This window comes from Ornithorhynchus anatinus, chromosome 5 (genome assembly GCF_004115215.2).
Source record: "Ornithorhynchus anatinus isolate Pmale09 chromosome 5, mOrnAna1.pri.v4, whole genome shotgun sequence".
Taxonomy (NCBI): Eukaryota; Metazoa; Chordata; class Mammalia; order Monotremata; family Ornithorhynchidae; genus Ornithorhynchus; species Ornithorhynchus anatinus.
In genome coordinates, this window is record NC_041732.1 from 100,554,735 (window position 1) to 100,575,184 (window position 20,450).

The 20,450-nt window shown below is 48.6% G+C and overlaps 1 protein-coding gene across 3 annotated transcripts in view; it reads left to right on the plus strand.

Moving 5' to 3' along the window:
- Positions 1-20,450, plus strand: part of LPIN2 (lipin 2) — a 111,144-nt gene that overhangs the window by 47,799 nt on the left and 42,895 nt on the right. For all 3 annotated transcript variants that reach the window (XM_007667152.4, XM_029064914.2, XM_007667150.4), the window contains exons 3-4: positions 2,695-2,790; positions 13,054-13,358. In XM_007667152.4, coding sequence (XP_007665342.1) covers positions 2,695-2,790; positions 13,054-13,358 — 401 coding nt within the window. The remainder of the gene's footprint in view (positions 1-2,694; positions 2,791-13,053; positions 13,359-20,450) is intronic.

The window sequence follows — 20,450 nt, forward strand, 5'->3', positions numbered from 1 at the left end:
GGGGAGACAGACAACAAAACGAAACCAAACAAGTAGACGGGCATCAATAGCATCGATACAAATGGAATTAGAGATATACACACATCATTAATAAAAAATAAATCGAATTATAAGTATAAATAGGTTCATATATACCCAAGTGTTGTGGGGCTGGGGGGCGGTGGGGGTAGAGAGAGGGAGGCAGGGCGATGGGGAGGGGAGGAGGAGCAGAGGAAACGGGGGCGCTCAGTCTGGGAAGCGCTGGAGGAGGTGAGCTTTCAGCTTTTTTGTTGTACTGTACTCTCCCAAGCACTTAGTACGGTGCTCTGCACAAAGTAAGCTCTCAATAAATACGATCGAATGAACTGAATGAATGAATCCCAAGAAGGGTGATCGGAATTCCTGGAGTGAACCCAGCTGACATTATACGTGACATTAAGACAAAAGCAAAAACGTCTTTTGCGACTAAGAGCATAAGGCGTAGTAAGGCATAATGACATGATTTTGCCTGCCATTATGGAAAACCGTCACTCTGGCGTTAACCAATAAAATGAATGTTTTTTAATGACATCGGTGAAGCACTTACTAAGTGCCAGGCACTGTACTAAGCACTGGGGTAGATACCAGGGAACAGGTCGGACGCAGTCCCTGTCCCACTTGGGGCTTCCAGTCTAAATCCCCAAGGTCCAGTTGAGGGACCTGAGGCACAGAACAGTCAAGTGATTTGTCCAAGGTCACACAGCAGACAAGTGGCAGAGCCAGGTTTAGAATCCAGGGCCTTCTGGCTCCCAGGCCCGGACTCTGTCCACCAGATTATCATCTGACCAAGAGTTGTTTAAGATTTTAGGGAGTAAATGTTCCACTGAGAATGTAACCTGGCTGAATTTCCACTGAAGACCACAGCCAAGTCATCACACCCTGTATGAAGGCAGTGTACTGTACTAGCCTCCCCTCTGAGCCATCCCGAATCGACGCCGTTCAGAAAGCGCCTCTGTATAGCCACTCTAGAAATGCTTGTAACTGCAACATTCGAAAGACTGCCTGGAATTTTGATCACTGCTTCTTATGAATGGAATAGAGTTAGGAAACGGCTAGAGCCCAGACCCGGCAGTCAGAAAGACCTGGGTTCTAATTCCGGCTCTGCCATTTTTCTGCTGTGTGGCTTTGGGTGAGTCCCTTTACTTGCCTGTGCCCCTGTTCCCTCATCTGGAAAATGGGGATTAAGACTGTGAGCCCCATGTGTAATTGATGTCTATATCTCTAATGCATTTACTTCTATTAATGTCTGTCTCCCGCTTGAAACTGTGAGCTTGTCGTGGGCAGGGAATGGATGTTCACTGTCAAACTGCACTCTCCCAAGCGCTTAGTACAGGGCTCCACACACGGCAAGCGTTCAATTCAGTAGTATTTATTCAGTAGTATTTATTGAGCCCTTACTATGTGCAGAGCACTGTACTAAGCACTTGGAATGTACAATTCGGCGGCAGATAGAGACAATCCCTGCCCAGTGACGGGCTCACAGTCTAATCGGGGGAGACAGACGGACAGAAACAAGACAACGTAATCACAATAAATAGAATCAATAACTACGACCGATGGAATGACCGTGAACGGTGTCCGACCTGATTAGCTAGTATCTACCCCAGTGCTCAGTACAGTGCCTGACTCCCGGTAAGCCCTTAACCAGTACCATTTAGTAAAATACAACCCAAACCAAGGACAACTTTACAGCAGGCTTCCCTCCCCATTGCCCTCACTGCTGTCCAGAGGGGGTGTCCTCTTCTCGTACTCCCCTCCCCTCTATTTACTCATTCCTCTTCACGTCCACATCCCACCTCTGGCCTGCAACACCCTGTCTCTTCCAATCAGACAGATAATTGCTCTCCCTGGGGTTCTAATCCCGGCTCCTCCTCTTCTCTGCTGTGTGACCTCGGGGAAGTCACTTCACTTCTCTCTGCCTGTTACCTCATCTGGAAAATGGGGATGGAGACATTGAGCCCTGTGCGGAACAGGGACCGTGTCCAACCTGATTTGCTCGTATCCACCCCAGCGCTTAGTACAGTGCCTGGCACCTAGTGAGCGCTTAACAAATCATTATTGTTAAAACCTTATCGAAGGCCCATCTCCTCCAAGAGGACTTCCCTGATTGAGCCCTCGTTTCCTTCTCTCCCTCTCCCTTCTGAGTCACCCTCGCACTGGGATTTTTACCCTTCATTCACCCCTCCCTCAATCCCAGAGCACTTATGTATATCTCTGTAATTTTTTAATTCCTAGTAATGTGTGTGTCCCCCTCTAGAATGGAAGCTCACTGTGGGCAGGAAACGTGTCTACCAACTCTGTTATATCGAATTCTCCCGAGTGTTTAGTACAGTAAGAATTCGATTGATTGTGGGTTTTTTTTTTTGCATGAGAGAGCCTATCACCCAGCTGTGTGGGTTTGACTTTCCATTTTTTAATTTTTTTCTGACTTAATGGTGATGGTCAAATGCTTACTCCTTGCCAGCCACCGTACTAAGCACTTGGAGTAGTTATAAGATAATCAGGTTGGACACAGTCCCCGTCCCACGTGGGGCACACAGTCGTAATGCCCACCGAGGCACAGAGAAGGCAAGCGACGTACCCAGGGTCACTCGGCAGACTTTGCATTCGTTTTGAACACCGAATCCGGCCGGTACGCGCCACCCCTTAAAGCTGTGGCTTTTCTTCCTCCTTCAGATCGACATAGAAATCAACGGCGATGCGGTGGATCTTCACATGAAGCTGGGCGATAATGGAGAAGCTTTCTTTGTGCAGGAGACGGAAGAGGAAGATGTAAGTCCTCGGATGCTGTGGCGATGCCGGCGTCTCTCAGAGTAGCATTCGTGTCGTTCAGCTTACTGCCTTGTGCTCGAGTCAGCCGTTCATTTACGGAAATGAAAAGGCAAATCCCCAACAATTTTCACATCTGGTTAGGAGACTGCTTGTTACCGTTCTAGTCATTGGGGCAGGTCAGTCGGTCAATTTATTGAGCACTTCTGTGTGCAGAGCGCTGTCCTAAGAGCTTGGGAGAGTACAACGTAACAGGTACATTCCTCGCCCATAAGTGCTTGGCGCATAGTAAGCGCTTAATAAATACCATAATAGTAATTGTGGAGTTTGTGAAGCGCTTACTAAGTGCCAGGTACTGTACTAAGAGCTCTTCTAGACTGTGAGCCTGTTGTTGGGTAGGGATTGTCTGTATTTGTTGTCTAATTGTACTTTCCAAGGGCGGCTTAGTACAGTGCTCTGCACACAGTAAGTGCTCATTAAATATGAAAGAATGAATGGGGTGGATGCAAGCAAATCAGGCTGGACACAGTCCCTGTCCCACGTGGAGCTCGTGATCTCAACCCCCATGTTCCAAATGAGGTCACTGAGGCACAGAGAAGTGAAGTGACTTGTCCAAGGCCTCACAGCAGACAAGTGGTGGAAAGGGGAGTGGAACCCACGACCTTCTGACTCCCAGGCCCAAGCTTTTTCCAGTGTGCCATTTTAGTGTAGAGGGGGAGACAGTAATATAGAAAAAAGTTTGTAGGCCATTGTGCCCACCTCCGCTGCCTAGAGGCTTCTCGGTTAGCAGCAGAGGCCACTTGGAAGCTCATTGTGGGCAGGGGAAAGTGTTTATTGTTGTATCGTCCTCTCCCAAGCGCTTAATTCAGTGCTTTGCACACAATAAGCGCTCAATAAATGCGATTGAATAAATGAAAGAAGTACCAGTCATCCCTTATCCTGTCAGGGGAGGCTTTCGGCCCTCCTTTTCTGAATTTCAGTCAGTCAATGGAGTTTATTGAGCGCTTACCGCGCACAGAGCACAGTACTAAGCGTCGGGGAGAGTCCGATATAACGATATAGGAGACATAGTCCCCTCCCACAACAAGTTTACAGTCTAGGAGGGGTTGTCCTTGTTTAGGGGAAATCCCACGTGCACTTGACTGGATCCCACCCCCTTCCCCTCCAACTGTTAGGCCATATCGCCTAGCCGGGTGTTGACCTCTGGACTCGGAAAACATGTTTACCGTTCGGGTTAGGAACGTCAGCTCCTTAACTTTGACCCGACTCAAAGGCTAATTGCTCTCCAACCCAGCCAGCGATGTCAACAGGGTGACGTAGCTGCTCCGCGGACCAGCCTGGGTGGTCGACGGCGACGTCGCCTCGAGATGCCGCTGTGTTCAGCGTGACCTCTGCCTCCTCAGCCCTTGCTGGTCTTTCTTGACAGGTCGCTGAGGGGACCCAACCCCTTCCTCCCTCTTAGAGACAGCTTTTTCATCCCTCCAAGAGGGCCGAGATCGTAGGCGGCAAAGACGGCGGGGTTTCGAAATCGAGGTCCCCAGGTTTTAGCCGTGGGGTTGTGGTTTTGCTTTGCCCGGAGCTAAATAGTTTCAGCCCTACCCACTGAACCGCAGGCAAGTGACAGTTTGGTCGAATTGGTGCAGAGAAAGAGGCTTTATCTCTGCGGAAAAGAAACAGCAGGACGAGGGTGGGAGGGAATGAGGCTGCATTTCTGCCTTCCTGGTGGAGGGGAGCCAGCCCAGTTGGCCCTGATAGCAAAAACAGTTTCAAAAACCAGGACGATTTATGAAAGAACCACCCCGGCCAGGGAGACTCTGAGCATCTTATCCGGTCGTTCGCACTCCGGAACTCCATTTGCTGTTTTACTTGAATTAAATATCACTCCCTGCCCCGCCACCGCTGCTTAGAGGGGACAGGCAGACAAGCACGGGCAAAGATTCAGCCGTCACGACGACGAATCATTCTGGGGATTATCTTTTTTTGAAAACCGTTCACTCATCCCGGGAACGAATTCAGCAGTAGCCTGGCTGAACTTAAGACGGCGGACCTCATCTCAGGAAATCTCAGGATTTCGTTGGATACGTTTGAGTAGAACAGAACTCCTGGCTTGTTCTGTTGCCCTCCGCCCCTCATCTGATTTCGTTCCGCTGTTGAACAGCGCAGGCTCCTCTGAGGAGGAAACGGAACTAGCTTTTAAAATACGGAGACAAGCAGGCATCCCAAAGATGTGGTTTTTAAGGGAGAGTCGAAAGAGCATGGCTCTGTGTCTGTCGTACTGTTCTATTGCACTCTCCCCAGCACTTAGTACAGTGCTCTGCGCACATTAAGCGCTCAATACAATTGACTGATTAAATACTACGATTGACTCCATTAGAAACCAAACTTGCAAGTGATGTTGGTACGTGCATGTCCGTTTTATTTCATTTTCCCTGTTACACCTTAACAGTTCTATAATTATGCCCCACCATCTCCACTTTGCACTGGATTTTTTTGTTTCACTAAGTGTAATCAGGTGTTTCAGTTAGGGTTTTTATGCTTATTTATAATAATAATTATTATTATGGTATTGGTTAAGTGCTTACTTTGTGCTGGGCACCGTATTAAGTTCTGGGGCGGATACTGGCAAATCAGGTTGGACACAGTTCCTGTCTCACGTGGGCTCACGGTCTCAATCCCCATTTTACAGATATGGTAACCGAGACCCAGAGAAGTGAAGTGACTTGCCCCGGGTCACCCAGCGGACAAATGGCTGAGCCGGTGCCAGGCACTCTACTAAGCTCTGGGGTAGATAAAAGCTAATCAGGTTGGACCCAGTCCCCGTCCAACATGGGGCTCACAGTCTTAATCTCCATTTGACAGGTGGGGGAACTGAGGCCCAGAGAAGGGCAGTGACTGGCCCAAGGTCACAAAGCAGACATATGGCCAGAGCTGGGATTAGAGCCCAAGTCTTTCTGACTCTCGGGGCTGTGATCTGCTTGACTGGGCAAACTGCTTTTCTGTAACACGTCCCCTACACAAATGGGTTTTGGTTCTAATGTGAATCCTTCTTCCCAGGCCTCAAGTATTGGCTAAAAAGAGTTCATCTGAGTAGATAAAACTGTCATCCCGCATACACTATGACAGGATATTACTAACTCAGTTCTTAAAAGAATGAAGATATTCTGCTAGGGCCTACATTTACAAAGCACTTTCTGCTACTTTTTAGAAAGGTATTTCCCCCTCCCAAAGAAGAATGTGCTCTAATCTGAGAGGCATTTAATCAGTGAGTCAAATAATTCCCATTCACTTCCAACTGAAAAAATAATGGCTTTGTGAGAAACTCCAGTGGTTTTGCTACATATCTTTCAGAATGAGCCCATGACAGTTGTCTTCCTCATCTGAAACGTCCAATCAAATGGAAGATTTGATTAAAAGCTCAGTTTGTTAAAAGCTCAGTGTTCTGTTGATAATGCTTTTTTCCCCATCAAATGCACTGTAAGCAAACTGCTTCCCAGTCAGGTTTCATCTTCATTTCTAATCTTCAAGCATAAATGACTAGAGTCCTCTAGACCGTAAGCTCCCTCTGGACATGGTATGTGCCTACCCATTCTGCCGCACTGTACTCTCCCAAGCGTCTAAAGCAGTGCCCTGCACACGCTCAGTAAATTCCATCGATTGATTGTAATCCAAGGAACTGGTCGTCGTTCCCCTGAGAAAGGATGCAAGCACCTCTACATTTCCGGAACATTTATTTAAATAAACCCAGCCAGTGGAGTAGGGTTAAATGCTGCAGAGTTTCCACCCTGGCATGGGCTATGGTGAGAATCAGTCGTCGGTGTTTATTGAGCACTTGGGAGAGTGCAGTGTAATGGAGTTGGTAGACACGCTCCCTGCCCACAAGGAATTTAGAGTCTAGAGGGGGAGGCAGACATTAATAAAAATAAATAATTTATAGATTTGAACGAAAATGCCGTGGGGCTGAGGGAGGGGTGAATACCAAATGCCCAAAGAAAATACAGAAGCAACAGAATCCAAGATAGAAATATTGCTGAAAACAGAACCGGTCTGCTGAGTGACTGTGGGCAAGTCACTGAACTTCTCTGTGCCTGATACCTCATCTGGAAAATGGGGGTTAAGATTGTGAACCCCATGTGAGATGATTAGCTTATATCATAGCTCATTACAGTGTCTGCTACGTAGTACGTGCTTCACAAATACCATTAACAACAACAACGAAGAAGGCCCGGCCTCGAGTACAGGTGGAGTTTATCTAGATTAAAGTCTGTTCTAGAGGAGACAGATGATTTTCTCCTTTCTACAAAGTTCCCGGGGACCTTTATACTTACGCCCTTTGTGTTTGAAGATGCTGTTGCTAATGGCGAGATTGCCATCCATGTGAGTGTGTGTCACGGAGAGAAGATCTCTTACACACACCAAACCCATAAAACGGTAATCGGACAGCTTTTCATAGTGATGATATTGGTAAAATGCTTACTCGGTGCCAAGCCCTGTACTTAGCACTGGGGTAAGTACAACATCATCCAGTCGGACGCAGTCCCCGCCTCACCCGGGGCTCACAGCCTAAGTAGGAGGGTGGTTGGATGTTTTCTCTCTACACATGAGGAAACCGAGGCTCGGCGAACTCAAGCGTCTTGCCCCAGGGCATACGGCCGACGAAGCCGGGTACCCAGGCCCGGGTTCTTTCCATCGGGCCACGCTGCTTGGACCTCCGGGGTTGAGACTGCGGATGGATCAGAAGGAAGAGGCTCCAGGTTGTTACCGTTGTCTCATACGCTTCCAAGCGCCTAGTACAATGCTCTGTACACAGTAAGCGCTTAACAAATGCAATTACCGACCCAGGTGAAACACATGAGACCAGATCTTGTGTTTCTGTTGCTCCTCCCCTCTGCTCCCTCTTGTTTTTAGATTGTGAGTTCCCTGAGGGGTAGGGACCTTGTCTAATGATATAGGCAAATATTTTATATATATATGTACATGTATATATTGTATGCCTGTGTGTGCTGCCCAAGGCAGTCTAGAGTTTGCCCACTCTGACTCCCCTCTGGTCTTCCCAAGAAATGCGCGGCTGTGAGAGCTAAACCCTCCGGCCTGTGGACCAGATAACCGCTCAAAAGTCGGAGATGATAATAATAATGTTGGTATCAGTTGAGCGCTTACTATGTGCAGAGCACTGTTCTAAGCGCTGGGGTAGATACAGGGTAATCAGGTTGTCCCAAGTGAGGGTCACAGTTAATCCCCAATTTACAGATGAGGTAACTGAGGCACAGAGAAGTTAAGTGACTTACCCACAGTCACACAGCTGACAAGTGGCAGGGCCGAGAGTCGAACCCATGACCTCTGCCTCCGAAGCCCAGGCTCTTTCCGCTGAGCCACGCTGCTTCATGCTAGGTCCATGCAGACCCAGTGCCCTCCGAGGGCCAAACCTGCCTCCCTTCCCGGACCGATGGTATTTAGGGAGCGCTTACTTTTGCAGAGCACCGTCCTAAGCCCTTGGGAGGGAACAAGAAAGTAGACTTGGTAGACACGTTCCCTGCCCACAGCTAGCTTCCAGCTCCTACATACCAGTTCCTCTTCTCGCTCTAGAACCTTATCCCGCTTGGCCGGCTTTTAGCCCTGGACAGCGATCCGTGTGGGGATAGCAGGGAAATGGACGGGTAGGTGGGTAGGTGGTTGCTATCTGAACTCTCAGGAGACCCTATTTTTATATTAATGTCTGTCTCCCCCTCTAATAATAATAGTAATCATGGTATCTGTTAATACCTTACTACGTGCCAGCACTGGGGTGGATACAAGGTAATCGGGTGGGACGCAGTCCCTGTCCCACACAGGGCTCACGGTCTTGATCCCCATTTCACAGATGAGGGAACTGAGGCCCAGAAAAGTGAAGTGACTTGCCGTGGTCGCGCAGCAGACAAGTGGCGGAGTAGAACCCACGACCTTCTGACTCCCAGGCACGTGCTCCGTCCACTAGGCCTCGGTCTTGAAGCTTGTCGTGGGCAGGGAATGTGTCCGTTTTGTGTTGTGCTCTCCCTGGTGCTTAGTGTGGTGCTCTGCACACAGTAAGTGCTCAATAAATACGATTGACTCGATCTGCTAGATCCTGGGCAGCGGCCAGAGTTTTCACCCCACTGTTAGAGTAGGCCCCGCCTGCCGCGACCGTAATCTTTAATCGGTTCGGAGCAAAGCTTTGAGCTAAGAGTAGCGGAAGCCCCCCTTCCCTACTTGCCCCAGGTACAGTGTGGCAGGGAGAACAGCTGACCATGCGTACAGTTATTTTTCCAGTCTTAATTGGTTCCTTCTGGATCAGACGTGTGATTTCAAACCCAAGTAAATTCTCAGGTTTTCCACCCACTTCCTTTCCGTTGGCAACTGTGACGTTTTAAGAACTCATCCCGGTGATATTTTTGACCCTTCTTTTCCAGAACCCTCATTGATCACACAAATGCTCACTGTGGGCGGGGATCCCATCTACCAACTCTGTTTTATCGTCCCCCCCCCCCCCCCGAAGCGCTCCGTAAATACCATCGATGACGATAGATGCGCTGTAATCTCCGTTTGTTATCCGGGATTTATCCTCCTCAGATTGCTTTCCTTGAATCTCGTAGGGAACTTCATCTGAGACTTTTGATCCTGTTTATTGCGGGGAGCCACCAAGGCCTGGTAGCTCAAGGTTGAAGGTCGTGGCACACCCCTTTGGCTTTTTTCCTAGAGTATTACTTGGCCACATTTGTGTGAGAAGTGGACCTTGGAAGGGAAAAATTGGTGGTGGCCACATGGACGGGCTAAATTGCTATAAAACCTGAGAGTCACAGACAAACCCAGACCAACAACTTTGACCAACAGAAGATATAGCTTGGCTCAGTGGGAAGAGCACGGGCTTTGGAGTCAGAGGTCATGGGTTCGGATCCCGGCTCCGCCGCTTGTCAGCTGTGTGACTGTGGGCAAGTCACTTCACTTCTCTGGGCCTCAGTTACCTCATCTGTAAAATGGGGATGAAGACCGTGAGCCCCACGTGAGACAACATGATTCCCCTGTGTCTACCCCAGCGCTTAGAACAGTGCTCGGCACATAGTAAGCGCTTAACAAATACCAACATTATTATTATTGTTATATAGAGCCCGGGCCTGGGAGTCAGAAGGACCTGTGTTCTAATTCCCTCTCCGCCAAACGTCTGCTGTGTAACCTTGAGCAAGTCACTTCACTTCTCTGGACCTCAGTTACCTCATCTGTAAAATGGGGATAATAATAATAATAATGTTGGTATTTGTTAAGCGCTTACTATGTGTCGAGCACTGTTCTAAGCGCTGGGGTAGACATAGGGGAATCAGGTGGTCCCACCTGGGGCTCACAGTCTTAATCCCCATTTTACAGATGAGGGAACTGAGGCACAGAGAAGTGAAGTGACTTGCCCACGGTCACACAGCCGACAAGTGGCAGAGCTGGGATTCGAACTCATGAGCCCCGACTCCAAAGCCCGTGCTCTTTCCACTGAGCCACGCTGCTTCTCTGCCCATGCTCTTTCCACTGAGCCACGCTGCTTCTCGGGATTAAGACTGTGAGCCCCATGTGGGTCAAGGACTGCGTCCAATTTGATCTACCCCAGCGCTTAGAACAGTGCCTGGCACATTCATTCATTCAAGTGTATTTATTGAGTACTTCCTGTGTGCAGAGCACTGTACTAAGCGCTTGGAAAGTACAATTCAGCAACAGAGAGAGACAGTACCAAACAAAAGAGAGAAGCAGCGTGGCTCAGTGGAAAGAGCACGGGCTTTGGAGTCAGAGGTCATGGGTTTGAATCCCGGCTCGGCCACTTGTCAGCTGTGTGACTTTGGGCAAGTCACTTAACTTCTCGGTGCCTCAGTTCCCTCATCTGTAAAATGGGGATTAAGCCTGGGAGCCCCACGTGGGACCACCCGATTCCCCCGTGTCTACCCCAGCGCTTAGAACAGTGCTCGGCACATAGTAAGCGCTTAACAAATACCAACATTAAAAAAAGTTGTCACTGTTTACTCCCCAGATTATCTCAGTTCAGCTGCCCCTTGGCGTTCGTTTCCTTGTGGAGATCTTAAACCCAGACGGCGGATATCCTGTGGTCTCCAACCCTTGACCTTGTGTCTTTTTTTCTTCTTATGGTATTTGTTAAGCGCTTACTATGTGCCGGGCACTGTTCTGAGCACTAGGGCAGATACAAGAAAATCGAGTCAAACACGGTCCCCGACCCACACGGGGCTCACGGTCTTAATCCCCATTGTCTAGATGAGATGACCGCGGCACAGAGAAGTGAGGTGACTTGCCCAAAGTCACACAGCCAAGTGGCGGAGCTAGGATTAGAACCCAGGTCCTGACTCCCAGGCCCCTGCTGTACCCGCTAGGCCACGCTGCCTCCCTGTCTTAGCTAGTCTCTTGGATGGAACTTGTTCTGTCTCTCTGAGACACGTGTCCTTGTCTTGTCTTATGCCGTCGAATCATCTCCGACCCACAGCGACACCACGGACGCATCTCTCCCAGAACGCCCCGCCTCCATCTACAGTCCTTCCCGTAGTGGGTCCATAAAACAGAATATGTGCGTCGTTATGAGAGGAGCATCTTGGCTTTTTTCCTGCCTTCAACAGCAGGGCAGGTTTGCACCTGAGACTCCGGCTAGGCCTCTGCCGTTTTGGAGTTGACAATTTTCATGCTCACCTTTTTGATTTTTCCTCCTCTTCCCCCCATATGGACTCAATTTATGAATCCTTTCAGATTCAAGCAAAATCTGAACTTCAGAACTCTCCATCCCCTTGCCCCCTTCTTACCTCACCTCCCTTCTCTTCTCCTCCATTCCACCCCTTACACTCTGCTCCTCTGGTGCCGCTCACCTCCTCGCTGGGCCTCGTTCTCGCCTGTCCCCCCCCGTTGACCCCCGGCCCACGTCCTACCTCTGTCCTGGACGCCCTCCCTCCTCACATCCGCCCCCTACACACTTGCCCACACTTGCCCACACTTGCCCACATTTGCCCACACTTGCCCCCTACAAAGCCCTCCTGAGAGTTCACCTCCTCCAGGAGGCCTTTCCAGACCGAGCCCCCCTTTTCCTCTTCTCCTCCGCACCCCCCCATCGCCCCGACTCCCTCGCTCTGCTTTACCGCCCCCCACCCCGCAGCACTTGTGTGTATATATATATATATACACATAATTATTATTCTATTTATTTTATTAATGATGTACATATATCTATAATTCTATTTATATTGCTGCTATCGATACCTGTCTGTTTTGTTTCGATTAGTCTGTTAGTCTCCCTATTAGTCTGTGAGCCCGTTGTTGGGTAGGGATTGTCTCTCTCTGTTGCCTAATTGTGCTTTCCAAGCACTCAGAACAGTGCTCTGCACACGGTAAGCGCTCAGTAAATACGATCGAATGAACGAATGAATTTGATTTATGGGACGTTGCATAGGAGTCAGTCCTAGAGCAAGTATGAGAAGCAGCGTGGCTCAGTGGAAAGAGCCCGGGCTTTGGAGTCGGGGCTCATGAGTTCGAATCCCAGCTCTGCCACTTGGCTGTGTGACTGCGGGCAAGTCACTCAACTTCTCTGTGCCTCAGTTCCCTCATCTGTAAAATGGGGATTAAGACTGTGAGCCCCACGTGGGACAACCTGATTCCCCTATGTCTACCCCAGCGCTTAGAACGGTGCTCGGCACATAGTAAGCGCTTAACAAATACCAACATTATTATTCCTTACTGTTTTGTTGTGGCTTGGTGGAACCGAGCTCGGTCTGGGATCGGGAGGATAATCCGATTCCAATCCCAGTTCTGCCATTTCTCTGCTGGGTAAGCAGGTCGCTTCACTTCTCTGGGCCTGAGTTTCGTCGTCCGGAAAATGGGGATAAAACATTTGTCCTCCCTGCTGTGAGACTGTGAATCCTATGTGGGAAATCAGCAGTTACAATGGCCCCTGGCACGTAGCAACACTTTAGAGATTGAATTATTATTATTATTATTATTACTATTGCCCAAATTATTATCACAATCATCATTATTACTGTTATTGTTAATGATGATGATGATAATTTAGCCAAGGCAAGGATTTGTGGATGTACCACCTGAAATTAACGGTAGTGGATAGGAGATGAATTTGGATTTATAGGGAAATATTTGGGGAGAAAATAGTCCCACCTGCATGTTGTCAAACCATCGCAGAAACTCTTCTTTCTCTGCCTCGATGGTGGCTCATTATTGTGATCCTACAGGAACTTTAATTTTTCTCCTCTCTCTCTCGGTCCACCTCAGGAAAGAGTTCCGCCCTATCTGGCCACCTCCCCAATACCCACGGATGATCAAGTCTTCAAATTAAACATCGAAACGCACCTGATGAAGTCAGCGGGCAGTGAGAGGTCCTGCCAGAGTTCAGATAACTCTCACATCATAGAGCCGGAGATCGGGTTCACCCCGGGCTCGGTGAAGAAGAAGAAACGAAGACGAAGGAAGAACAAATCGGATATCAAGAAAGAAGATCAACCCCCTGCTCCGGGCATGGAGGAGATATTTGCGATGGATATGAGCTCCGACGACGATAAAAGATCTCAGCCACTCAGGTGAGTGGATTTGGTTTCTTTTTTCTTCTTTTTTTTTTAAAGTGGGCGTGAAGGGCTTCCGTGTGGTACCGTGGAGCAATTGAATTAAAGTCTCCGTGGCACCTGACTGCAGTCAAGTGGCCCATCTTCTTCCTCTCATTGTTGAAATTTCCGTTGGTCGACGGAGATTTGCTCGTATCCACCTCAGCGCTTCGTACAGTGCCTGGCACATAGTAAGCGCTTAACAGATACCAGCGCTATTATTATTATTATTATTCTCCGTTCTTCGGTAACCTCCTCTGTAAAATGGGGATTAAGACCGTGAGCCCCATGTGGGACGGAGACCGAGTCCATCCGGATTTGCTCGGATTTATCCATTCATCCTCTCGTATTTTTGAACACTTGCCGGGTGCAGAACGCTGTGCTAAGCGCTTGGAAAGTACAGTTCGGCGACACACGGTTTCAGTCCTTACCCAACAATGGGCTCGCAGTCTCGGATCCACCCCAGCGCTTAGTACAGTGCCTGGCATAGTAAGCGCTTAACAGACATCATCATCATCATTCTCTCGTCGTTTCTTTCAGATTTCATGGGTTGAATCCAGGGGAGTCCCATAGTAAGCACAGATTTGTATTTTTGTCGTTGCCGTTAATGGTACTCTAATGGGGAACGTAGCGTGGCTCAGTGGAAAGAGCCCGGACTTCGGAGTCAGAGGTCATGGGTTCGACTCCCGGCTCTGTCACTTGTCAGCTGTGTGACTGTGGGCGAGTCGCTTCACTTCTCTGTGCCTCAGTGACCTCATCTGTAAAATGGGGATTAACTGTGAGCCTCACATGGGACAACTTGATGACCCTGTATCTCCCCCAGCGCTTAGAACGGTGCTCTGCACATAGTAAGCGCTTAACAAATACCAACATTATTATTATTATTATTACTCTAGACTGTGAGCTCGTTGTGGGCAGAGAATGTGAATTTTTACTGAACAGTGCATGGCGTAAGTAAGCATTTAACAAATAGTATAATTATTATTATTATATTTTACTTTCCCAAGTGCTTAGCACAGCGCTCTGCACACAGTAAGCGCTCCATAAATGTGATTAAATGATCGAACGAATGGTATATGTTTAGTGCTTACTATGTGAGGGGCACTGTTTTAAGCGCTGGGGGTGATGCAGAGTAATCAGGTAAGCCCCAGTCCCTGTTCCACATGAGGCTCACAGTCTTAATCCCCATTTTACAGATGTGGTAATTGAGGCCCATAGATGTGAAGTGACTTGCCCCAGGTCACACACGGCAGACAAGTGGAGGAGCCGGGATTAGAACCCAGGGCCTCCCGAGACCCAGTCCTTTGTTTTACCCACAGGGCTACGCTCTTCTCCCTTCAGTGGCTCAGTGGAACGAGCCCGGGCTTGGGAGTCAGAGGTCGTGGGTTCTAATCCCGGCTCCCCCACTTGCAGCTGTGTGACTTTGGGCAAGTCACTTCACTTCTCTGTGCCTCATCTGTAACATGGGGATTAAGACTTTAAGCCCCACATGGGACAACCTGATTACCTTGTAGCCCCCCCAGCGCTTAGAACAGTGCTTGGCGTATAGTAAGCGCTTAAATAAAATCATTGTTATTATGATCATTATTATTATTCGGTTTTGCAGAATAGACCATCCATTTCATCTAGGTAGTTCTGGTCAGGAAACACGGGTCCCTGCTTCATTTCGCATTTTCCCGAAGTCAAAATAGACATCGAAGACTCCGCCGCCATTCCCGTGGTTCCCAAGGAAGTATGGAAATCATGGTCCCTGGGTTCGCAAGCCAAGGGGGCAAGGGTTCGGCTGCTCTTTAATTCATTCAGTCGTATTCATTGAGCTCCTACTGTGTGCAAAGCACTGTACTAGGCACTTGGGAGAGGTCAATGTAATAATCAACAGATTCCCCGCCCACAACGAGCTTATAAATTAACTTCTCTGTGCCTCAGTGACCTTATCTGTAAAGTGGGGATTAAGAGTGTGAGCCCACATGGGTCAACCTGATTACCTTGTAGCTACCCCAGTGCTTAGAGCAGGGCTTGGCACATAGTAAGCGCCGAACAAATGCCATCGTTATTATTATTAAGGCTAGGTCGTTCTGTTCCAACCTCCCTAGGGCAGCGGAATCGGAAACTTGGTGGTATTTTGAACACCCGGGACGATGCTAAGATTGTCACCGTACACGCGAGGAAAAGCAATTGCAGAGTTTCACTGGCCATCCAGATTGCAGTGTTCCAAACATAGCTATCTCTGCCTTGCCCGGTGACGAAGGCAGTGCGAAAATATTAAAAACTGCCAAGCGCTTCCAGAATATCGCAATGCGATGACACGGTTATAGCGTCGTGTTCTAGCCTTGATCGGGGCAGCGATATAATGGTGATTTCTGTGGCCTATAATGAGGTACCAGGTAGGAAGACAAAAGATGCAGGAATTCAGAAGTGCCCGCTTTTCACTGTGAATGAGGAGAAAGAAGGGACCGTGAGCCCGTTGTTGTGTAGGGATTGTCTCTATTTGTTGCCGAATTGTACTTTCCAAGCGCTTAGTACAGTGCGCTGCACACAGTAAGCGCTCAATAAATATGAATGAATGAAGGGCCTCGGACTCCAGGGGAGACCGGGCTGACAAGATGGGGCTCTAAGAGAAGCAGGGAGGTGGCGAAGAATGAAAAGACAATCAGACCCGATCACGCAATCTTATTTATTGAGCGCTTACTGTGTGCAGAGCACTGTACTAAACACGTTCGGTCCATAACAAGAGAAGCAGTGTGGCTCAGTGGAAAGAGCACGGGCTTGGGAGTCAGAGGTCATGAGTTTGAATCCCAGCTCTGCCACTTGTCAGCTGTGTGACTGTGGGCAATTCACTTCACTTCTCTGTGCCTCAGTTACCTCATCTGTCAAATGGGGATTAACTGTGAACCTCACGTGGGACAACCTGATTGCCCTGTATCTACCCCAGCAGCGTGGCTCAGTGGAAAGAGCACGGGCTTGGGAGTCCGAGGTCATGAGTTCGAATCCCGGCTCTGCCACTTGTCAGCTGTGTGACCGTGGGCAAGTCACTTAACTTCTCTGTGCCTCAGTTACCTCCTCTGTAAAATGGGGATTAAGACTGTGAGCCCCACGCGGGACGACCCGATTCCCTTGTGTCTACCCCAGCGCTTAGAACAGTGCTCGGCACATAGTAAGTGCTTAACAAATACCAACATTATTATTATTATTAGAACAGTGGTCTGCACATAGTAAGCGCTTAACAAATACCAAAAAAAAATTTAAAAAAAATAAGCTTCGAGTCTAGAGGAGGTAAGGTCTGGCCCAGGCCTCGTTAGAGTCCTGGAATAATCAATCAGTGGTATTTATTGAACGCTCACTGCGTGCAGAGCACTGTACTAAGCATGGCCTGCCCATAACAAGCTTCGAGTCTAGAGGAGGTAAGGTCTGTCCCAGGCCTCGTTAGAGTCCTGGAATAGTTAAGCGATCGGTGGTATTTATTGAGCGCTCACTGCGTGCAGAGCACTGTGCTTAGCGTGCCCTGCCCACAGCGAGATTCCGGTCTAGAGGGGGAATAAGGAGGGTGGAAGTCCGGGCCAGAAAGCTGTAGAAACCAGCTGGAAAGGCAAGGGAACAGCGGCCTCCACCGTCGTGGGCCTGACTTTGCTCAGTGGGAATTCTCGGCCTAATACTACTTGTTAAACCATCTGCTGTGTGCCCAGAACTGTGCTAAGCACTGGGACGGATACAAGTTAATCAGGTTGGACACACTCCCTATCGCACGTGGGGCTCACCGACTCAATCCCCATTTTCCAGCTGAGGGAACTGAGGCCCAGAGAAGAGAAGCGACTTGCCCAAGGTCACACAGCGAAGTGGCAGAGCCAGGATTAGAACCCAGGTCCTTCTGACTCCTAGGCCCGGGCTCTATCCACTAAGCTACTAGGCGGGGTGGAGGCTGTGCACCGTGGATTGGAACCCCGATATATATTTCTACCCTACTGCTGACAAATTCATTTGCGGGGGGTGGCTTTTTAAAAATGGAATTAAGGCCATTGTTCTATCATCATATGGAATAGGAGAAAATATTCGTCCAGGTGTAGAAGCCAATATGATTTCCAGATATTACCGTAATCAGTGGTATTTATTAAGTGCTTACTAAGTGCAGAACACTGTAATAATTATTATTATTATTATGGTAATGAAATAAGAGAAAATATTCGTCTAGGTGTAGAAGCCAATATGATTTCCAGATATTACCGTAATCAGTGGTGTTTATTAAGCGCTTACTAAATGTAGAACACTGTAATAATTAATATTATTATTATGGTACTTCTTAAGCGCTTACTATGTGCCAAGCACTGAGTAGATACAGGTTAGTCAAGTTGGACACAGTCCCTGTCCCACATGGGGCTCACACTCTTATCCCCATTTTAGAGATGAGGCAACGGAGGCGAATTGATGTGACTCGCCCAAGGTCACACAGCAGGAATGTGGCCACGGTGGGATTAGAACCCAGGCCCCTCTGACTCCCAGACCCGGGCTCTGTCCACTCAGTCACGCTGCTTCTCTTAAGCGGTTGGGTGAGTATAACATAATCGGGTTGGTAGACACGGTCCCGCGATGACCGTATGGTCTAGAGGGGCAGAGAGACATTAATCTAAATTATGAATTTATTTCTAAACAATTTTGCCCAAATCTGCCAGAATTTTAACCTGCCAATCTAATGCCTTGCCTGGAAGGAAAGGAATGACCGCGTCTAATAAACACCACACATGTCACCCCTTGGGGAAGCAGCTCGGCCTAGTGGGTAGAGTACGGGCTCGGGAGTTAGAGGACCTGGGTTCTAGTCCCAGCTCTGGCCTTTGCCTGCTGTGTGACCTTGGATAAGTCACTTCTCTGTGCCTCAGTTTCCTCATCTGTAAAATGGGGATTTATTGTATGTTCTCTTGCCTCCTTAGCCTGTGAGTTCTGTGTGAGACAGGGACCGTATCCAACTTCATTATCTGGAATCGACCCCGGCATATAATGCAGTGTGTAGCACAGAGTAAAGACTTAACAAATACCACTGTTATTGTTGCCATTAATTACCAAACTGGTCTAGGGAAATTGAAATGAGATTTGCAACCGGGATTTTAATACACCAGACAGCCAGGAGTCCTGGGATCTAATCACCTTAAATGGCGATGGCATTTCCCAGCAGAGATCCGGGTCGGACCCCCGTCCGGTCACAAAGATTCTGGGACTGAGATCCGGCACGAAGACATGGATTGAGTGCTAGTGATTTAGTCGTCACCTCCCACACCCTAATCCCCATCAGTCATGTTGATGCTGGCACATAGCGTGCATGTGTCCATTCATTCATTCAATAGTATTTATTGAGCGCTTATTATGTGCAGAGCACCGTACTAAGCGCTTGGACTGTACAAATCGGCAACAGATAGAGACAGTCCATGCCCTTTGACGGGCTTCCAGTCTAATCCTGTGGTAGTCTGCCAGGTGCTTACGACAGTGCTCTGCACACGATAGCAGCTTGGCTCCTTGGAAAAAGCACGGGCTTAGGAATCAGAGGTCACGGGTTCTAATGCCGGCTCTGCCAGCTGCGTGACTTTGGGCAAGTCACTTAATTTCTCGGTGCCTCAGTTCCCTCGTCTGTAAAATGGGGATTAAGACCGTGAGCCTCACATGGGACAACCTGATTACTCTGTATCTACCCCAGCGCTTAGAACAGTGCTCAGCACATAGTAAGCTCTTCGCAAATACCAACATTATTATTGCCACTGATAAAGAGTGAGCAGGCAGGTAGGACGGGCATTCAGCGCGTCGTGAGGTGGGTGAAAGACTCTTACTTTCAAAGCCCGTCTGTTGCCCGAGGGATGGCAGTATGAAACGGCGTGGCCGAGTGGATAGAGTCTGGGCCTGGGAGTCAGAAGGACCTGGGTTCTAATCCTGGCTCCGCCACTTGTGGCTCTGCCACTGTGTGACCTTGGGCAAGTCGCTTCACTTCTCTGCATTTTAGTTTCTTCGTCTGTAAAATGGGGATTAAGACTGAGCCCCGTGAGGGACAGGGACCGTGCCCAACCCGTTCTGCTTGTATCGACCCCAGCGCTTAGGACGGTGCCTGGCACACAGTAAGTGCTTTACAAATGCCACAGTCGTTATTAATATTATTATAGTTCTGGTGCTGTGCCAATGCAGTGTCAACTGGTCATGTTTGCCAGCTCTTTTCAGGCTTCCTGCTGGGCCTGCCCACCAAGGGAAATGCCATGGATAGTTCTGTGGTCAGAAGTCAGTGGCACTGAAGTCATAGCCCAGCCAGTTTTCCCCTCCTGCTGGTTATTTCACTCCCACCGCCCCCCAAAATACCAAAAAGGCACGATGAGATACAGGTTAAGCCCATTGCATGATCCTCAGAAGGTAACATACTGCTCCGGGTCATTCATTCATTCATTCAATAGTATTTATTGAGCGCTTACTATGTGCAGAGCACTGTACTAAGCACTTGGAATGTACAAATCGGTAATAGAGACAGTCCCTGGCCTTTGACGGGCTTACGGTCTGATCGGGGGAGACGGACAGACAAGAACATTCTCTTCCCCATCTTTCATTTGAGTTGGGCTCCGTATCTCCTTGCCTTTAAAAATATATATTTGTGATAGCTGTTAAATGCTTACTATATGCCAGACACTATCATAATCACCAATCCCAAACCTTCCCCAAAACACCCTTTATGTAATCTGCGAAATAAGAGCAATTTAAAAATACAAATTCTTTCCTTAGTCTTGGGTAGCTAACTAGATGGCTGGGAACAAATCCGATGATATTAATGAAAAGGACAGTATTGATGGAGTGGGAAAGGCTGGCCCAGAATTCTGCTTCCGAATCCCCCTTGAAATTCAGTCTGACCTCATGTCGGTTTGGGAGGCAGCATGGCCTAGTGGAAAAAGCCCGGGCCTGGGAGTCAGAGGCCTTGGGTTCTAACCCGGATCTGCCACTTGTCTGCTGTGTGACTTTGGGGCAGTCACTTCACTTCTCTGGGCCTCAGTTTCCTCAACCATAAAGTGGGGATTCCCTCCTATTTTGATTGCGTACTCCACATGGGACAGAGACTGT